The sequence below is a fragment of the Hylobates moloch genome, unplaced genomic scaffold (assembly GCF_009828535.3).
Source record: "Hylobates moloch isolate HMO894 unplaced genomic scaffold, HMol_V3 SCAFFOLD_23, whole genome shotgun sequence".
Lineage (NCBI taxonomy): Eukaryota > Metazoa > Chordata > Mammalia > Primates > Hylobatidae > Hylobates > Hylobates moloch.
Window position 1 is genome coordinate 41,509,788 of NW_026652298.1, and position 20,047 is coordinate 41,529,834.

At 64.9% G+C, this 20,047-nt stretch overlaps 1 protein-coding gene across 3 annotated transcripts; it reads right to left on the reverse strand.

The window, feature by feature from the left end:
• Positions 1-222: 222 nt before the first annotated feature.
• On the reverse strand, positions 223-18,214 carry CAPN15 (calpain 15). 3 transcript variants are annotated; one of them, XM_058434044.1, is made up of 13 exons: positions 15,275-18,214; positions 14,356-14,634; positions 6,337-7,804; positions 5,404-5,612; positions 5,134-5,317; positions 4,759-4,982; positions 3,383-3,508; positions 3,144-3,296; positions 2,590-2,751; positions 2,277-2,506; positions 2,036-2,202; positions 1,765-1,943; positions 223-1,528 (listed from the first exon to the last, which is right to left on the reverse strand). In XM_058434044.1, the coding sequence occupies exons 2-13, from the start codon at positions 14,535-14,537 to the stop codon at positions 1,351-1,353; spliced, it is 3,462 nt and encodes a 1,153-aa protein (XP_058290027.1). In that variant the 5' UTR covers positions 14,538-14,634; positions 15,275-18,214; the 3' UTR covers positions 223-1,350. The 3 variants fall into 3 exon arrangements, with proteins under 3 accessions (XP_058290027.1, XP_058290026.1, XP_058290028.1); XM_058434043.1 differs by lacking the exons at positions 14,356-14,634; positions 15,275-18,214 and adding an exon at positions 8,063-11,944; XM_058434045.1 differs by lacking the exons at positions 14,356-14,634; positions 15,275-18,214 and adding an exon at positions 8,063-11,948 and having other exon boundaries at positions 1,409-1,524.
• Between the last annotated feature and the right edge of the window lie 1,833 nt (positions 18,215-20,047).

Below are 20,047 nucleotides of genomic sequence, written 5' to 3' on the forward strand. Positions count from 1 at the left end.
ACCCATGCCCCCGCCCAGTCACTCTGTCCTTCCTGGCTGCGTCACTTGGCAGGGCTGGCTGCCCCTTACAAGCTTGTGAGTCACCCCACCACGGCCACCTCCAGGGGCCCCCACCCGTCCGCCTGCCCGGGATGCCTGGGCAGGGCCTATCCCTCAGACCTGCAACCTCTCCGCCCTTCCACAGGGCCCTGGACGGGGCAACGGCAGGAGGAGGAGGCACGATTACAAAACAAAACGCTTTTATTTGGTCCATCGGAGCCTGAGTCGGAAGCCACTGTGGAGAATCCTATCGTAAAGGAACGGGGCTGACAATTGATAAAATAGTCTCTGTGTCACAAGAGCTGGCCGTATTTACAGGGTTAAAAATATTCACAGCTCAGAGTACGGGGAGGCCAAAGGGGAGTGGGAATGTTTCTCCAGGTGAAAAGGCCCCAGAAGCCCCTGCCGGGGTTGGGGGGAGTGGGGGCAGGGCTGGCCCACTGCCGGGGGTGAGGGGCCAGGAGGGCCGGGTGGGGACGCAGGAAGCTGGGCTCAAACGTCCACACGCTCCTGGGCTTCTGTGGGGAGGTGGGAGCGGCTGAGCCCTGCCGATGCCCACGATGGTCTGGGGTCCCTCTCTGGCAGGGCCGGGCTGAGGGACAGGGTTGGCTGAGGAGCCTGCTGGTCCCGGCGTGCCCGGCAGCAGTCAGCGGTGCTGAGAACTGATGCCCACCCACAGCGGGCCTGGAGCCCGCCTGCACCCAGTCATGGCTTCGATCCTGGCGGGCACTCCAGGAGTTGCATAGTGTCGCTGGGGGGCTGGCCAAGGGCCCCCTCCTTCTGAGACAGGCACCGCCCCGGGACTCGCCGCTCCACACCAGGGCTCCAGGGACCCCGCTTGCCCTGTGGGGGACAGGGACCCGGGCTCTGGGGGAAAACTGACCTTATGCCCCGTGAGGGGTGGTCCCTGATCCCACCCCGGGGTCTTGGCCTCTGACACCCAGATTTGGTTTTGTGGACAGAGCTCCGGGCTGCCTCCCCCACAGGAGACCCTGAGCCCACAGGGAGGGGCAGCCTGGCCTCGGGCCCTGTCGGGTGTTGGGGCTGGCAGGTGAGCGGGGCTGGTTCACAGCCCGCCTGGTTCGAGGTATTCTGCGTGGCGGCCAGGAGGCCTGGCCAGGCGGACTGTGGGGCTCAGGGAGGGGAGGGAGGGGGGCGGGGGGCCCATGGGAAGCTGAGCCCTGGGCTGGCAGCTCCCTGGGCAGGGTCCTGAGATTCTGGTTCAAGCGTTCTCTGTCGGGGTCTCCCTCATAAAGTGCGTGTGGGGGTTGGGGGTCCGTCTGTGCACAGCCCCTGCCCCAGGCATGGTGGTCACAGCGGCCGGGGCCCATGTAGACCAGCGACCTCTGGTGTGAGCGGGGGGCTGTGGGTCCCCTTGGAGGCTGTCCAGTCGCTGAGGAAGGCCTGGGCTGCCTTGCGATGTGCCAGGCGGTGGGTGATAGAGAAGCCGGCGTTGCCCTCCAGCTGGGACAAGATCACCAGGACCTGCCTGGGGGAGGGGACCGGTGAGGACCAGTGGAGGGCAGGGTGGGGAAGGGGACAGGGCTGTGCCTACCTGTGCAGGGGCAGGAGCAGGAGTGGGGTGACAAACACCCGTACGGGGGTGGGGGCAGGGGTATGGGCACACCTGTGCAGGGGTGGGGGGGCATGGGTTGGGTGTGGGTACACCGGGGAAGGGGAGGGGGCACCTGTGCAAGGGTGGTGGGGGGAGGGGCGGGGGCGCACCTGTGCAGGGGTGGCACGCTATCCTGGGTGCGCAGGCTGCCGCGTGTGGACACCACGTTGAAGCTGTCGGTGCAGTCACACTGTACGTGCAGGTAGGCCTTGGGGTGCCGGTTCTCCACCACCACGATGAGCCCCGCCCAACCGTGCGTCAGGTAGTAGCAGGTCATGCCCTCACGGCCCTGGGCACAGGAACGGCAGTTGTGGGGCAGGGCGGGGGCTGAGGCACACTCCTCCCGCCCCACGCCGCCCCCACCTCGGGACCCCCCCCCACCTCGTGCCGCTCCCCGCGGCTCTCGGTCAGCAGGATGATGGCGTCGGCCAGCGTGGTCGGCTGGGCTTCCACGGGCTCCACCATGACCAGCCTCGAGCTGTACACGGCCAGCACGTGGCCCGGCGGCTCTGGGGAGGCTCTCGGGACCCCCGCCGAGGGGCTGGAGGCTACAAGGAGGGGCGTGTGAACCGCAGCCCTCCCCGTGGGCCTGGGGCATGAGCCTGGGGTAGGGGGCACGTACCCTGGGGGGTCGGGGCGTCCGGCAGGGGCGGCCCCCAGTGGTTGAAGGCGCAGCACACCACGGCGTACTCGCCAGGCTCCAGCATGACGTCACAGCTGACGAACTTCTTGACCGCGCGCTTACTGTGTGCCAGGAGGCGGCCCAGGCTGAGGTGGCCGCCGCTGCCGAACGTGGCCCGGAACACCAGGATGCACAGGTCCAGCAGGTGGCTGTCCACGGCGTCCGAGCGCCTGCGCCAGACACCACGGGCCGGGGTCACGCGTGGTCATGGCCGCCAGCCCGGCCCGGCCCAGTGGGGCCCCGCAGCACCCACCTGCTGCCCTCCTGGAATAGCGCGAACTCCAGCGAGGCCCGCTCCAGCACCGTGAGCGCCGTCACCCCCACGGGCGCGCTGGCCGAGCTGGGAAAGCAGCCCTGCACCCGCGCCTCCTGCCAGTCCGAGTGCACCTTACAGATGTCCACGGAGTCGAAGTACCTGGGGGCGGCGGGAGGACGGGGCCCTGAGCCTACCACGACCCACACCTCCGTGGCTCAGCTCCTAGTGCAACCACAGGCCGGTGACCCCAGCAGGTGCCGGCTGCTCCGTCACCGTCCTCTTGCAGCCCAGCCCCTGGGGGCCCATCCCTGAGGCCTATACTAGGAAGCCCTCCAGGGCTGGCTCTTCAGGGCGCTGGACTCTGCTGACCTGGGTGGACCTGGATTCTGAGATTGGCATCTTAGAGCTGAAGCTCCAGGTCCCATTTGGGTTGGGCCATGGACAGGCCGTCTCCACCTGAGGTCAGCAGGAGGGACAGGCTTGTTCTCCAGAGAAGGACTTGGCCCTGCGAGGGCGGCGGCAGCACGCACACCGCCCCACGGTGCTGATACCTGACAAAGTCGCCGTACTCCATCCAGAAGACGCCCTCACTGCTGCCGTGCGGCATGAGCTCGCCACGTAGGTGCCCCGGCCAGTGTGGCCACTCGTCGGACCAGCTGCCGTTCCAGGAGAAACGGCCCCACGGGTTTCGGAGCCGCAGAAGCCTGCAGACCACAGGGGTGAGGATCAGAACCGCACTGCCCGCGGCTCACCGGCACGCTCTGCCCACCCTCAGCCAGGCTGGTCCTACCTGGTGCCCTGGACATCTCGAACATCCAGGATGGAGTAGGCGTGGCGGGGGCGCAGGCCCAGGCTCTCGTAGACCGAATCGTCCACCTTCATGTTGCCCCCGCCACAGGAGGCGCCCATGAGGAACCTGTATGGCAGAGCAGCCCTCACCGACAGGGACCCTCACCAACAGGGACCCTCACCGACCGGGACCCTCACCGACAGGGACCCTCACCGACAGGGACCCTCACCTACAGGGACCCTCACCGACCGGGGACCTCACCTACAGGGACCCTCACCTACAGGGACCCTCACCTACAGGGACCCTCACCGACCGGGGGCCTCACCTACAGGGACCCTCACCGACCGGGGCCCTCACCTACAGGGACCCTCACCTACAGGGACCCTCACCTACAGGGACCCTCACCGACCGGGGGCCTCACCTACAGGGACCCTCACCTACAGGGACCCTCACCTACAGGGACCCTCACCGACCGGGGGCCTCACCTACAGGGACCCTCACCTACAGGGACCCTCACCTACAGGGACCCTCACCGACCGGGGGCCTCACCTACAGGGACCCTCACCTACAGGGACCCTCACCTACAGGGACCCTCACCTACAGGGACCCCCACCGACCGGGGGCCTCACCTACAGGGGGCCTTACTAACTGGGGGTCTCACTAACCAGGGGCATGGCTGAGCGGTGCCCTCGCTGGCCGTGACCTTGCCACCAGGGCAGGCAGGGGCAGCAGAGAAGGGCCCACTCCTGCCTGTAGGGACCACGTTAAGTGTTCAGGAGGGTCTGGACCGGCCCCCTTCACCATGCCTGATGCGCACAGGGCCTGAGTCAGGGGTGGCAGGTCTGGGTCCACTGGAGGCCTTGTGGGGCTGGCTCTGGGCTCTGTGGCTCCCGGGCGGGCGGGCAGCAGCATTGCCCAGGGTCAGCTGAGAGGAGGGTTCTGGGAGCTTCAAGGTGCTCGCACCGGGCCACTCCCACCAGGCCCCCGGGGGTCGAGGCACAGACCCACTGACCAGGGTGTGGCCAAACTCAACACGCCCCTCACGCCTGCCCCAAGGCGGGTGACGGCATCAGGCTCGCCCCACGGCCTGGGTCAAACTCAACACGCCCCTCACACCTGCTTTGGGGGGTGACGACATCGGGCCCACCCCACGGCCTGGCCAGGATGTGGCCTTCCTGGAATGAGAACGCCAGCTCCAGCCCCGCCCAGGGAGGGGGAGGTGACTGGGGCTGTGGCCTGGCCATGCGGGGTCAGCCCATGCCAGGGGCAACTCGTGGACGCAGAAGCGGGTCAGGGGCCACCAGCCCCACGTCTCCCACCGCTCCGCCTCGCCTCTCCTCCCAACGCGGCTGACCACGCAGTGCCCCCCCTCTTACCCAGCCTCCTTAGAACTCAGCATTTTGGCCCAGATGAGGTCAGTGTCAACGGGCTCCTCGCGGGGGTTAGTGGAGCTGACCTGCAGCGCCAGGCTCTCACAGGGGGCGCCGGTGAGCGTGGCCAGGCCTTCGATGGCGCGGCCCGCCTGGAGTGCGAAGTAGGAGCCGTGCAGCTTGGCCAGCGCCTTCTCGATGAGGGCCACCCACAGCTGCTTCCGCTGCGCCTGCAGAGGGCCGGGTCAGAGGCCACCCCCGCCCGCCCCCCACACTACCCGCCCTGTGAGAAGAGAAAGCAGCCGGCCTTGTTTTCAGGGTCGGGGGGCCGGGGTCAGAGGCTGCCCCTGCCGCCTGTGCGCACCCCGCACGCCGCCCCACCTGTGAGAAGAGGAGGCAGCCGGCCTCGTCGCAGGGCAGCATGTCATCCACCAGCACCGTGGTCCACGTGCCGTCCTTGCACAGCCGCACCTGGTAGGCGCCCTCTGCACACAGGCTGCGCGTGACCATCACCCGCTCCACCAGGTCCGGCCGCTCTGCCAGCACCGCCAGGGCGCTCAGGAACCTGCGCAGAGCCTCGGGGTGACCTCGGGGGGACCGCAGACAGTCGCCTGCCCACCCACCCCTCCCTGGCCTTGGAGAGGGCCTCACCAGCAGTTCCCCAGCAGCCCCTGCAGGATGTCTGAGGGCCGCAGTGTGTGGAACACGGACCACGTGGCCCTATGGTCCCTGAAGACGGAGCAGTTGATCTCCTGGGGCCGCAGCCACTGCCTCACACGCTGCTGCACGCTGTCGCCTGCGGGGAAGCCGACAGACTCGGGCCCGGGAGGGAAGCTGTCATCCACAAAGCTCACGTTGTTCTGCAGAGACCACAGCCACGTGCTCAGGCTGGGCAGGGCGGCCTTGCTCCACCTGGCAGGGACAAGACCCCACCCAGGAGAGCGCCCAAAAGCACTGCCTGAGCCCTGAAGGGACAGGTGAAGCGCAGACAGCCACAGACCTGGCACTCGGCCCTGTGTGGAGGGAGCCCTCAGCCCTAGTGGAGAGTCCACTGGCTGGCGACAGGTGAGGAGCAGGGGACATGTGGGCCCAGGGGGACAGCGCAGCCCCCAGTGGGAGGCCACGGGGATGGGGGTGGCAGTACGGCTCTGGCCCTGGCCTGCTGGGGAGGGTGCAGGCCGCTCCCCAGTTGACCTGTGGGTGATGCCACCCTGGACTCAAGAGGGCGGAGCACGGGCACATCCTGACCTCGCACTTCAGCAGGGTCTCCACGCTGCCCCTGGGAAGCCCTCGCCTCCTGCGGCACATCAGACGGGGCTCTGGGGCCCTCCTGGCCATGGAGGAGGGCTGAGGGGGGTGAAGGTCGTGCGTCTCGGTCACCAGCAAGGACCAAGGGTCAGGAGGCCAAGCTGGACCCCAGGGCCGTCGGGAGCTTGGAGCCTCAGGGCCGAGGGTGCTGCCCTCCCCATCACGTCTCAGGCCTTGCGGGCTCCTCCCCAGCCCATGGCCAGAACCCAAAGCCTAGGAAGGGGAGGGCAGGAGCAGGAGGTTCGGGAGCAGGAAGAGGGCGAAGGGGCGCCTCACCTCCCGGCAGAAGGCCACGATGTTCTCCCAGAGCGCCTTGGCCTCGCCCTCGTCCGTCTGCCGCCGCTGCTCCACGTGCATGCTCTCCCTGCGCCTCAGGGGCGCGGCCCCCCGCCGCTGGGCCACCAGGAGCTGAGGCGTGTGGCAGGCGGCGCAGTGCTTGGCCCGCGGCGCGTTGAGCAGGGTACAGGCAGGGCAGGCCCACTGGCCCGGGCGCTCGGGCAGGACGCGGGCGGCCTTCTGGGCCGAGGACACCCGTCCGCAGCTTCTGCCGCAGGGGCCGGGCTTGTCGGCCCCACAGTCGGGGCAGTGCGTGGGGGGCTCGCCGTGCTCCTGGAAGCCGTGCAGTTTGGAGCAGCCGCAGGCCGAGCACCTGGGGGCCGCTGTGGGGTTTCTGAGCGTGCACTTGGCACACGACCAGGTGGTGAAGTCGGGGCTAGAGGGGCTGGCGGGCGTGTAACGCACGGTGTCTCCGGCCAGGTCGATAACGTCACCGCCCGAGGTGGAGCTGCCGGCCTCTGCGCGGCCGGAGCCACCCTCCGTGGCCTCTTCCTCCAGCGCACTCAGCCGCTTGCCAGACAGCAGCTCTGCTAGGCGGGAGGCCCCAGCCCAGCCCGAGCCCTGGGGGGGTCCCCTGCAGCCGGCAGAGGGTGACGGCTGGGCAGCCTCAGGCACCGGCGGCTGCAGCTGGGGGGGAACCTCGCGTCGGGAACGCGGCACGGGGTTGTTCTGCAGGGTGGACGAGAAGGGGCTGAAGGGCGGGACCCTGGGCGGCTCTGACTCGGCAGCTGGGCCCTGGCTGGTGGCTGGGGGGTTGGCCTCGGCACCTTCCCCAGGGAGGCCAGGTGGAGGCGCAGCAGGCACGACGTGGAAGCCGGCCGGGGCCACCACTTCTGGGACCACCAGGGCCTCAGGAGGGATCCGTGGCAGCGAGAGCCTGCGTGGGCCGCCGCAGACGGAGCAGGAGCTGGCCACGGGCGTGTTGTGCAGCGTGCAACGCGGACAGGCCCAGCCCCCTCTGGGCTCCGTCGCCCCCTCCTCCTCCTCCTGCTCCTCCTCCTCCTCGTCCTTGTCCTCGCGTTGCCCCCTGGCGGGCTCCGTGGGCACCAGCCCCGCAGTCCTCACTGGACCTGCTTCCTCCTGGCAGCTGCCTTTGGGCTCCCCCAGGATGGCAGGTGGCTTGGGGAGGACCCCGTTGAAGACTGGCAGGAAGGCAGCCCCAGGTGCAGGCTCCGGGGTGAAGCCGCACACCTCGCAGGCCTCCTTGCCCAGGAAGTTGCGGAAGGTGCAGCGGGCGCAGGGCCATTTCTGCTCCTCCACGCTGAGCCGCAGGATGTGGTTGAGGTCAGGCTTGTGCCGGGGGGCCTCACAGATGGAGCACTGGCGCTGGCCGGCCGGGTTCAGGAAGGTGCAGCGCGCACAGGACCACTCTCCGACTGTGGCCATAGACCCGGGCGAGTGGGTGTGGCTGCAAGGGAAGGTGCTCATCAGTGCCACCCTGTGAGGTCCTGAGCGGCTGGACCCCACCTTCCTCTCAGCCTGGGGAAGGCACCCGTCTGTGGCTGCAGAGCTACAGGGCCCAGAGCCTAGGGCTGAGCATTTGAGGCAGGCGGTGGTGGGGTCTGCCTCCGCCCAGAATGGATCCATGGCTCAGGGCCCCTCTTGCCCGTTGGAGGCCTGGCAGACCCCTTGAGCCACACAGGATCCTACAGAGAGGGCTAAGCACCCCAAAGCCGGGCTGCTGTTCCAGGGCCCTGCTTTCTCTGTCACCAGGCCTGTGGACGGCAGATGGCAGGGCGTCCTGGGCGTGGAAGAAGAGGTGCTCAGACCTATGTAAGGGCAGGTGGACGGGCCAGGGCCTGGGGAAGGCACAGGCTGATCTGAGCAAGGGGCCTCCCCACGCCACAGCACAGCCTCCGAGACAGATTGGCTGCTCTGCCTGGCAGAAAAATCAATTGTTCCTGTAAATATGGCAGGAATCTTGTGCTCCATCTAAAACCTTTTGGTTCAGGAAGAAAGAAAACTTGCCTCTTCATAAGAAGCAAAAAAAAAACAAAAAGTCTCCGCAAGCAACACGGTTGTTTCGTGGAGCCGAGGGAACTCGGTGATCCTGCCTTCCCTGCGCTCGGCCCCGCGTGGCGAGGGCTCTGAGCCGCCCCTGGCAGAGTGGACGGGGGTGGACTGGGCCCGGTGAGGCTCAGGGCGTCCAGCTGGAGCAGAGAGACCCAAGGCCGGGAACCTGCTCTAACAGCGGGCTTCTGTGAAACCCCAAGCAATCCGCCTGCAGACAGCCAGGCCTCTCCCCGCCATCACCCACTGGGAGAAGGGCACGGATGCAGCTGTGGCCGGCGGGCTCCCGACCGCACCTGCACATTCCTCGGCCTGGTTGCCGAGGTGGCACAGCTCCGGTGTCTGGCCTGGGCCCCTGTGGGTGGCAGAGTGGCCATGACCCTTGCAGCCCCCACTCCGGGAGGTGCCTGCAGAGACTCTGCACCCCCCTGACCGCAGATGCAGGCAGAGGTGGGCTGGGCCTCCTGGGACACACCCTCCCTTTGGCCCTGTAGTTGTCACTGACTAGCAAGGACAGCCTCACAAGCTCCAGAGAGGAGAAAGAGAACCCGGGTCCCCAGGACCAAAAAGTCGCCAGCGGGGTGTGTCTGCTGGGAGACACGTTTCCGAGCCGTCCTGGCAAAACCCAGGTCGGTCAGGAAGATGGTCTGCAGTTCAGGAGGGTTTCAATGAAGTCAGATCAAGGCCTAAAGTTCAAACGTGGCCCCGGGACACGGGTGAGGAGGGCGAAGGCAGGCCATGGCCCTTCTGTGGCTGGAGACTCTGAGTGGAGTGTCACCAACCCCGCAGTCTGCACTCCGCCGGCCTCTCTCGGTGGGCCGAGGTGGAAGGGGGTCGGGGTCAGTGGCGGGAGACCTCGGCAGGCCCCCACCCTCCCTTCCCTTCTGCACTGGTTCTGGTCTCCACAACCCCCCAGCCACTCCAGGGCCACCCTCACCTCTGCAGGGCCTGGGCAGGTTCATGGGCTCAGAGACCTGAAACCCTTACAATGATTTGTTATTGAACTTCAGACATGGAGTCTGACTCTGTTGCCCAGGATGGTGCAGTGGCTCGCGCACGGCTCACCGCAGCCTTGACCTCCTGGGGCCAGACCACCGAAGCCTGGAAGTAAACGCTTGCGTCAGGAGCCCAAAGACCCCAAGCTAGGCCTCAGCAAAGCGCTTTTGGAATTCTCCACCCAGAACGCTCCTAAACTCGCAGCCACACGTGCTCAGCAAGGAGCCCTCGGTACTGTAGGATGGGCGCCTTCGAAGGGAACAGGCTCAGAGGAGACAATGTGAGGGGAGACGGCGTGAGGGGAGACGACGATGTGAGGGGAGACGACGGCGTGAGGGGAGACGACGATGTGAGGGGAGACGACGATGTGAGGGGAGACGACGTGAGGGGAGACGACGACATGAGGGGAGACGACGACGTGAGGGGAGACGACGGCGTGAGGGGAGACGACGATGTGAGGGGAGACGACGGCGTGAGGGGAGACGACGTGAGGGGAGACGACGGCGTGAGGGGAGACGATGGCGTGAGGGGAGACGACGATGTGAGGGGAGACGACGATGTGAGGGGAGACGATGTGAGGGGAGACGGCGTGAGGGGAGACGATGAAGTGAGGGGAGACAATGGGCTGCTCCTTACTGCACAAAGGCCAAGTTGAATGGAAAATCGAGGCAAGTGCCCAGAAAAATCCGACACAAAAGACCCGTGTGCCCCAGTTATCTGGGCGTTGCCAACACTCAGCTCCAATTCAAAAGGAAGGTGATGAAGCTGCTCGCTGCACGCGAGACGGAGCCCACCCGGAGCAGCTGGGACAGCAGCACCCAGAGCGTGGAGGCCACGGGCCTGTGACTGGCGCAGCCCCAGTCCGGGGAGGCGGCCTCTTTCTTAGGAAAAGTGACGAGTAGGAAGCTCAAAGCCACCGGAGCCCTGAGGCCACACCGAGAAACACAGATGCCCTGTCCGGCCGGGGCAACCCTGCAACCTGTGCCCGGACAGCGCTCGGGGCACGCTGGGGTGCCAGACTTGGTCGGCAGCTCCTCCTGCTGTGCCCAGGGTGGGGGATACCATGGAGGGCTCTGCTCAGTGCTCTGAGGGGCAGAAGCTCCCTCGAGCTGGGCCGCACCGTCCTAGGCTGGCCACAGCCCGGCGCTGTTCGGCCTTCCCAGGTGGGCTGTGCCCTTGTTGCCTCTGTCCCAAGCCGCCGGTGCCCGGCCCGGAGATGACTGAGTTACTGACTGAGGGAGCCAGGCACACTGTCGGCTGTACAGGGACCTCGGCCCCGCGCCGGCCGCATGCTGGCGGGGAGACACGGGCTGCACCTGGCTCTCCCGGGCTCCGCCAGCCTGTGCGCCACCCCTTCATCCATATGCGGGAGTGGTCATGGGGCCACAGCACCTGTCCTCCTGGGGCATTGGGAGAATTCAGCGGCCACCAGGGCAGCGAGCCGGGCGGGCAGCTCTTCAGTCAACGCCAGGGCTGCCGCGCTGACCTTCCCCAGGCCCAGTGCCCTTTGTCGGAGCACAGCGGGGTGGCCTGTGCGTGCACGCGGTGGGGAGGGCTCCGCGTGTGGAGCCCCACCTGCCTCCCCGCAGTCTGCTCTCCCACCGCTCTCGCCCATCTCTAGCCTGGGGGTCTCCTCACCATGCACCTTGGGAGCCTGTTTGCAGCAGCAGACAGGAGCCGCCTGGGGCTCAGGCCCCACAGCAGCGGGCCGGGGCAGGAGTGGCCCCAGGGATGCCGACCCAGGGGAGGGCCCGGCAGGAGGCCAGGGTGAAAGAGAAAGAGCGATGTGGCGTCATCAGACACCATGGCCTGACCCTGCAGGCCAGGTCCAAAGTCTAACACACGCCCCACACACCCGGCACAGCAGACCCCACGCCTGCCCCACGGCTCCGCCTCCCTCCCCGTAGCCAGAACCACTGCCGCCACCGGCAATAGTCCTAGGCCAGTCCCTGGGGATCCTGGGAGTGTGGCCCAAGGCCGCTGGGAGCTGCAGACTGGAGAGGCCCTCCTGAGGTCTGAAACTCGGCCCGGTGCTCAAAAAGCAGGGGCCGAGAGTCCTCTGCCCTCTGGAAAACGAGAAAGGGAACGACAATTCTTTCTAAATTTTTCTGTACTGTTTTAAGTTTTTTTGAGGCAGCGTCTAGTGTCTCACTGTGTCGCCCAAGCTGGAGTGCAGTGGCATGATCACAGCTCACTGCAGCCTGGACTCTCCCAAGCTCAGGGTTTGTATTTTCATTTTATTTTATTTTACTTTACTTTTTATTTTATTTCATTTTATTTGAGACAGAGTCTCACTCTGCCCCCCACGCTGGAGTGCAGTGGCGCAATCTTGGTTCACTGCAACCTCCGCCTCCCAGGTTCAAGCGATTCTCCTGCTTCAGCCTCCCTAGTAGCTGGGATTATAGGTGCCCGCCACCACGCCCAACTAATTTTTGTTTTAGTAGAGATGGGGTTTCACCATGTTGGCCAGGCTGGTCCTGAACTCCTGACCTCAGGTGATCTACCTGCCTCAGCCTCCCAAAGTGCTGGCATTACAGGTGTGAGCTACTGTGCCTGGCCAAATTTTTTTTTTTTTTTTTTTAGGGGGGGGGGCGGCTCTCTTGCCCGGGCGGGAGGGCAGTGGGACGATCTCGGCTCACTGCAAGCTCCGCCTCCTGGGTTCACGCCATTCTCCTGCCTCAGCCTCTCCGAGTAGCTGGGACTACAGGCGCCCGCCACCGCGTCCGGCTAATTTGTTTATATTTTTAGTAGAGACGGGGTTTCACCGTGGTCTCGATCTCCTGACCTCGTGATCCGCCCGCCTCGGCCTCCCAAAGTGCTGGGATTACAAGCGTGAGCCACCGCGCCCGGCCTTTTTTTTTAAATTAACCAGCTATGGTGGTGCACGCCTGTAGTTCCAGCTACTTGGGAGGCCGAGATGGGAGGTTGTCTTGAACCCCGGAAGTAGAAGCTGCAGTGAGCTGTGATCACACCACTGTACTCCAGCCTGGGTGACAGAGTGAGACCCTGTCTCTAAATAAATAAATAAGTGAATGAATGAAAAAAAGACAGGCACGGGTGGATGACACAGGGAGAGAGGCCCCACATGGCTGGCCACCAGGGAAATGCAGATCAAAGCCAAGGAGATGGCCCACCCCCTGGGACGGCCAGAATCCAACAGCAGGAGCTGTCGAGGGCGTGGAGACGCCAGGACCCTCCCCAGCGTTGCTGGTGGGAACTAGGTGATGCAGCCGCTGTGGAAGATGGCTTGGCAGTTCCTTAAGATGTTACGAAATTCACCACACACCCCAGCAATCCCCCTCCTAGGTATCTATGCAAGATAAATGAAAACAGGTCCATGCAAAACCTCGTAAAGAATGTTCACAGCATTGTCCACAGAAGCCACGTGGAAGCAGTCCTAGCGTCCATGAATAGATAAAATGCGGTTCATCCTGCAAAGGAGCAGTGAATGAAACTGCCTCAGGCTGCACGTGCATGAATCTGGAGGGCACGGTGCCGAGTGAAGAGGCCAGACGCGGGGCCCCACATCCTGTGGCCCCACATCCACGCACCTTCTGCACAAGGCAAAGCAAGACAGGAAGCCGGTAAGTGGCCATCTGGGACTGGGGGTCCCTGTGGGCTGCGGGATGCTGCAACGCTGGACTGTGGGGCCGGGGGTCCCTCTGGGCTGTGACTGGGCTGCGGGATGCTGCAACGCTGGATTGCAATGATGGCTGCACAATTCTACAAAGGGCTAAGAGTGACCAAACTGCACTCTTCTAACAGGTCAGTCTGGTAAGTTCTACCTCAACAAAGCTGTTGTCGGCGCACGTGGAGATGCTCACTGGGAGGCGGCTGGTGCAGTAACACCAGGAACTGGGAGGCGCTCCGGTGCCATCACATGCAGGAGGAGCACAGACCCTTCTGCTGCCGACCACTAGGCCCCACACGGCCCCTCCCCGGCCCTGCCTCTGCCACGTCTCCCCGTCCATCGGGGTAACTCGCAGATGAGGCTCCAGGGCTCCCCCACATGGCCCCTGGCTAATCCCCTGCATCCCTAGCCCTTGTCGGCCAGAGCTCAGGCCTCAGCATGGATGTCACCTGGAGGCTGGTCCTCAGGCCCGGCCACCTGCCATGGCCTTGCCCACTGCCTGCAGCTCCACGCCCATCCCTCCCACCTGGGGGCCAGCAGACAGCAGGACACCGTCCCACGTGGGAGCTGGGTCTGCACGAAGCTGCCAACAGGTGCAGCCTGGCAGGCCCTTTCGAGTGTGAGACGCAGGCATGTTGCCTTCCGAAGCCAGACCTGGAGCCTCTGTGAGAGCAACAGCTGCCACTGCAGCACCGGCCCTGAGGCCCCGGGCGCCTGAGTGTCCCAGCCTCCAGTGAGGGCCAGGATGGGGTGATGGCAGGAGCATCGGTGGGGTCCAGCCAGTCCAGACCTCACCACCTGGGCTGCCTCCACACCAGGCACTCAGAACCTGATGGGGGCTCCTGAGGGACGCAGCCGGTAGCCAAGGCCACAGTAACAGCTGTGAGGAGCCAGCACGTGGAGTTCGGCCACCAAGCCATGCAGCCTGTGACCCCCAGCAGGGGTAGCAGGTGGAGCCCAGCGAGTGCTGGCAGCTTTGAAACCATGAGCAGCAGGCAATATGCCCAGAGCCTGCAGCCGCCAGCGACCCCAGCCCAAAGAGAAGCTTCAGGAACAGCTTCTCTGCGTGGAGCAGCACAGCCTGTGAAAAACACAGGGCCACCGGGATTGGGCGCACAAGCCCATCCCCACCACCAACCAGCCAGGCCGAGGCCGGGTTCTCAGACCTGCTCAGCTCCTGCACCCTGGGGAGGAGAGCTGCCACAGCTGGAAGGAGCAGGGACCCACTTCTCTGCAAGCACCTCTGCCAAGGAGGGGGCACCCTGAGAAGGAGGCCCTCTGCCCCCGGGACCCCTCCGGGGCCACCCCTCCCCACCTCTTACCTTCGGGCCCGGGGCCGTGGGGGCTGGTGCTGCCGGCTGATCAGGGCACCTCCCCAGACGGGCCCCCCTGGGCCGCTCCTACACCAGCCAGCCGCTGCTGGGGGACCCGGGTAGGGCGGCCCCCCGGGGAAGCTGTGGTCTGACTCGGTCTCTGCGGCCAGGGAGGAGGCGGAACTCCCCATGGCCCCCCGGCCGGCGGCCGTGCTGAGAGCCGGACCTGGTCACCTCTGGCCGGCAGCGGGCGAAGCGGAGCATGGAGGGAAGAGACAGGGCGGCCGGCTGGTCAGAGTGACACACAACAAAAATAAACAGACAGAGAGAGAAAATAGAGAAGAAACAGCATGATTTACACACACAGACCGGAGGACTTCCCAGCATGCCCAGCCGCCTGGGGTAGGCTGAGGGGACATCTCGGTGCAGGGCCTGCGGCCCGAATTCAGCACCCACAGGGCTCCTCCCTCAGGGCCCTAGGACGCCCCCCGGCCCCCAAAAGCCTGGCATCACGTCTGTGGTATTCAGAGACGTTTTATTCCTTGGTGAGAAAAAGAGATCACACGCTTTTGCTTTATCACAGAAGAAAGGGTCAAGAGAATGTCTACCCAAAGGTAGGCAGGGGAGGTAGCAGAGGGCGTAGGGAGCTGCTGCAGGCCAGGCTGGATGGAGATCTGGGGCCGCGTCACACAGCTGCCCACATGCCACTCTGAAGCCTTCCAGGAGGACGGGAGCCCGACCGTGCCGTGTGCACCCACAGAGCCTGTGCCCGCCCCAGGCCCCGAGAAACACAGGAACCTGTGAGGCTGTGGCTGAGGGCGGGGGCCGGTTCCTGGGGTCTCCCCTCCAGAGAGGCAAGGGCCACCCCTGCTGGGAGGCTGTCCCCTCTGACACGCGCCCACCTGTGCTTCCGGGAACGCCATCTTACCCCTCTGGCTGAGGAGAAATCAAATACAGTTGAGAACGTTAACCCTGAGAGGGAGGACCCTGCCAGCGCAGGCAGCTGATCTCCCCAGAGTCCGATACACCCCCCTCTTCCTGCCAAGGTCAGGGCCAGGGTGGGCGTGCAGGCAAGCTGGCCGGCTGTGGGTTGACCAGCAGTTCCTGATGTCACACACTTCACAGCCCTTCTTCCAGCTTCTGACTAAGTGTCTGGGACACACAGCCAGCGTCAGGGTAGAGCTTGGGAGGAAATGGTCAAATAAGTGTCAAAGCTGCCGTGCGTGGAGGATCACCTGAGCCCAAGAGTTCGAGACCAGCCTGGCCAACACAGTGAGACCCTGTCTTTACAGAAAACTAAAGACTATCCGGGCGTGGTGGCGTGCACCTGTAGACCTAGCTACTCAGGAGGCTGACGTGGGAGGATGGCTTGAGCACCACAACTGCACTCCAGCCTGGGAGACGGCCAAAAAAAAAAAAAAAAGCACCAAAGGACATACCCTTTGGAGCTCAGGGAGGCCGGGGGCAGCCCTAGGTGAGTGGGCTGGGGGTTTGGGGGTGCAGTTCCAGCTTCTCCCACGCGACGGTGGGGAGCAGCACAGGGCAGGGACGTTGGGGGCCTTTCCAGTCAGTGCTCTGACACCCGGGAGGGGCCTGCAGCTCTGAGGCCGCAGGGGCTGAGCTCAGCGAGGCACGAGCACCCGGGATCGCACAGCAGAAGCGCCGGCCCTTCCCTGGTTCCTCCCCACAGCCTTGGGGACAGAAGCTTCGAGGGCAGGGGCTGAGGGGGTGGGAGAGAGAATTCTGGATCCCCTCTCCTTCGAGGCCTGGGGCAGAAGCTGCCGAGTCCCCGTGTGGTGATGATGTTTGCCTGAACCACTTCACTCGGCATGAGGGTCTGTTTTCTCTGAAGGTGCTGGGGTCGTGGGAGGGTTGGAGCATTGCAGGCCCTGCACCCTGGAGACCCTGCAATCCTGTGGTGGCTCAGGCCTGCCCTGGAGGCAGAACGGGCACAAGACACACGGGGCAGGGTGGGGTGCGGACCAGAGCCCAGCCTGCTCCAGCCTGCAAGTCAACAACAGCTTTTAAATTTTTAAATGGTTGGAAAAAAATCAAAAGAAAAACAATACTCTGTGAGAGGTGAGAGTTCCGTGAAATTCAACCCTTGGGGTCTGCAGGGCACAGCCTGGCTCACTCGCCTGCAGGTGCTTCTCCACAGGGACCACCCTGTGCTCACACCTGCCCTCGAAGGGGCACCTGGCGGCCACGCTGGAGAGCGCTGTGCAGTGTGGACGGGGGCCACAGGAGTCGTGGCGGATCTGCTGGTAGCCACGTAAGACAGGTGAAAAGGAACAGACAAAACAAGCCTTGGTGATGTGCTCTGCGTGATCCGAGGTATCTGAGACGTCGCTGCGTCTGTGTGAAACGAACGTAAAACATGACGGGGACATCCAGGACCCGCTCTCCAGGCCGGGTCTCTGGACGCGCCACACTACAGGCCCTGCAGCCACCAGTGCTGGCGGCCTCCACAAGGGGCAGCGCTGAAACGCGCAGGACGCAGGCGAGGTCCACGGGGCCTCGAATGCCACACGGAAGCAAGGCCGGGAGCCCAGCACGCACAGAGCAGGCTGGCTAGCAGAGAGCCCACATCAACCCAGGGCCTCTCGCGTGGCTGAGCCAGACGCCGGAACCACCCAAACGGCCCCTGCGCTCCCCAGCCCAGGCCACGCAGGAGTCCCTCCCGGGAGACAGGTTGGGCATTTCCAACACTCCCCCTCTGTAGCCAAACCCTGAGCGGGGCGGGGTGGGGTGGGGCGGGGCTTGGGTGGGAGCCGTGACTAGCGGAGGTGCCACGGGACAGAAACTGCTTGCACCAGGCCCTGAGCCGGTGGCTCTGACAGGAGCCCTGGCCCTGTTCTGTGTGGACTGCGCACCCACCGGGGCCAGCCTCAGCTCCTTCGCCACTCACCCACCCACGCACTCACCCGCGTGGCACCTGCTAGAAACACAGGCTCCTACGAGGCCCCGCCTGCTCCTCACTGATGCCTTTAGCAGGCCCAGGGCAGAAACGGTGCCCAGCTGCACCCAGGGCAGGAAGTGAGCTGCTCACCAGCCTCCTGCTCCCCTGTGCTCACTCAGAAAACCCTTCTTGAGCTGGGGCCAGTCTCAGCCAACTGACCTGTGGGCCCCATGCGGACAGGAGGGAAGCCTGTCCTAGGAGAGCAGGGACAGCACAGTCCCCTCTCATGGGTGTTCGGAAGAGAAGAGAGGAGCCTGCCCAGAAAAGCAAACGTCCCTGTCACGGAGGCTGGCTCTGTTAAGGCCTCTCCGGGGTTTTCCAGCACACGCCAGGGGATCTCCAGAGATGGCATCGCTGAACCGTCCCGATCCACTGCCAGAGGAGTCAAGAGCCCCGTGCGGGTGGCAGGGGCCCTGCCCTGGCTGGCAAGGCCCACTAAGGAGCAAGAGCTCCCGGGACACAGCTGCCAGCCACGTGCCAACCTGAGGGTCCCATCACAAGGGTGTCTGTGGGAAACTGGCACTGATGTTCTTCCCGAAATCCACCCTGCCGGCCTTCCCGAGTACAGCTGTGGGTCCTGGGTCCTGTGTTCCGTCCACTCATGATGGACAGATGCTAGTACAGGATGAGCAGCTACGGAAAAGGCTCCTAGGCCAGGTGCAGTGGCTCACGCCTAATCCCAGCACTTTGGGAGGCCGAGGTGGGTGGATCACGAGGTCAGGAGTTCAAGACTAGCCTGGGCAAGATGGAGAAACCCTGTTTCTACTAAAAATACAAAAAAATTAGCTGAGCCTGGTGGTGGGCGCCTGCAATCCCAGCTACTTGGGAGGCTGACACAGGAGAATGGCATGAACCTGGGAGGTGCAGCTTGCAGTCAGCCGAGATCGCGCCACTGCACTCCAGCCTGGGCGACAGAGCAAGATTGTATCAAAAAAAAAAAAAAAAAAGGCTCCCAACCTGCATTCCCCTAGAGGGAGGGAACTGCATTTAGGAGGAAGACTCCAATGGGAGGGGCCCCAGGAAAGAGGGGCCAGAAGTGGTGAGAAGGAGGGAGGGCAGAACCAGCAGGGACAACCCCAGGGACAACCCCAGGGACAGCGCCCAGCCAGGGCTGACTGCATCTCGGCCATGGGTGCTGGCTCTGGCCAGACCTCGGCAGAGGGGTTATCATGTCCAGGGCCACTCGCCTGAGGACAGTGGGGACAGGGCCTGCTGCGGCCAGCCAGAGGCTCTTGGGAGGAAGGCTCGCCTGCCACTCCCAGGTCTGGCCCACCTCAGGGCCTGGGCACACGTGAATCACCCAGTGTAGTGGCCCTGAGGACGCAGGTCAGGTCAATCTGTGGTTCCCATCCTGAATCCCTGTCTGAATAACCGGTGGGGGCGGGGGTACAGGGGCACCGTCACCAAGGAGTGTGCCCAGGCAAGTCCCCCAGGGACAGCAGGGTGAGGCCCCCGCAGAGCATGCCCAACTCTGACCCCAGGGACACGCCCTGGGCCGCTGCTTCTCCTGCAGGGCCTGCTGCTGGCCGAGCATCTGTGCTGCTCCCGTGAGCTGCATGTGCCCCCCGCCTCTGCTGTGGGCCAGGCTGTTTTAGGTGCTGGCGAATGGGCACCAGCAGCAGCCGTGATTGGAGGGGCTCACTCTCAGGGTGGCGCCTCAAGAGTGGCCGTGACTCACGATTGTCACAGAGCCAGGCTGCAGCCACGCCCGCCTCTGGGCTCCCTGGAGGGGCAGGGTGCTGAGGACCCCGGGCTGTGTGGACCCATGCCTGCCCCCCACAAGTCCAACCGTGCAGCTCCCCGCCCTCCCTGGGAACCGATGCCCTAGTTTTAAATGGGGCGGTGGCCTAGATCCCGCCTCAGAGAATTGCAGAGGTGAGGCCGCCACTGCCCTGTGGGGACAAGTGGTTAATGAGCAGGGCCAACTGGCCGGTCCCTGTCCTGTATGAGGCGTGCCACACACCCCGTGAGGGCAGCAAGCAGCGTCCAGCCAGGGGACGTGCACAAGAAGGGCCAGGATGATCGCACTGCCCGGGACTCAGCACAGGGCTGAGTCCCGGAGGTGACCTTCGCCGCCCCGCTCCATCTGCGGCCACTGAGGTCTGCTGGGGGTCTCTGGTGCTGGCCTTGACAGCCCACCCGTGGCAGGACAGGGTCTCGAGGTGCCTCTCGGTAGGTGGTGGGCTCAGTGGGGGTGACCCGTGGGGATGGAACGCATGCTTCTGAGGCTACAGTGGATGCAGGCAAAGGCACCTCCCGGGGTCAGCGTCCCTACCTGGGGAGCTGGGAGCCCACATGGGAGCGGGGCTGGCACAGCGACCCCCAGCCTTGCGCAGGCGGCACCCACAGCTGTGTCCACTCTGCACACACTCCTCACTGTCTTGCTAACTAATGCACACGGCCGTACCCCCGGGCCCTCCCCTGCCCCGCAGGTGACACAGGCGTGTTCCACTCACACAGCACCCGCTCCTGGACCCTACATCTCCGTCAATCCTTCACAGAGCCATCTTGCCACCATGGGAACCACAGCGACCCCAACAAGGATGCCCCGGTGTCACCCCTGCCCGAGCTGGGGGTGTAGGGGGCAGCAGATGGAACGCGTAGGCCCCTGTGTCCAGGCAGCTGGCGGCCTGGCCTTGCCCCACGGCAACCCCACTGCGCCCTAGAATTGCACCCACCAGACCAGAGGCTGCTGGTCCAGACAGGAAACAAGGGCCAGGCACTACTGGGACGAAGCTCATT

What these genes read in the sequence shown, in the direction of transcription:
- CAPN15 (XM_058434043.1), bottom strand. Translation starts at nt 8,328, where the DNA reads ATGGAGCACAAGATTCCTGCCATATTTACAGGAACAATTGATTTTTCT. An exon ending in AACAGCAGCCCGGCTTTGGG is followed by an intron (nt 7,805 to 8,062) that starts GTGCTTAGCCCT and finishes CTTCCCTTGCAG; the next exon opens with CCACACCCACTCGCCCGGGT. An exon ending in CGAGATGTCCAGGGCACCAG is followed by an intron (nt 3,297 to 3,382) that starts GTAGGACCAGCC and finishes TGTGGTCTGCAG; the next exon opens with GCTTCTGCGGCTCCGAAACC.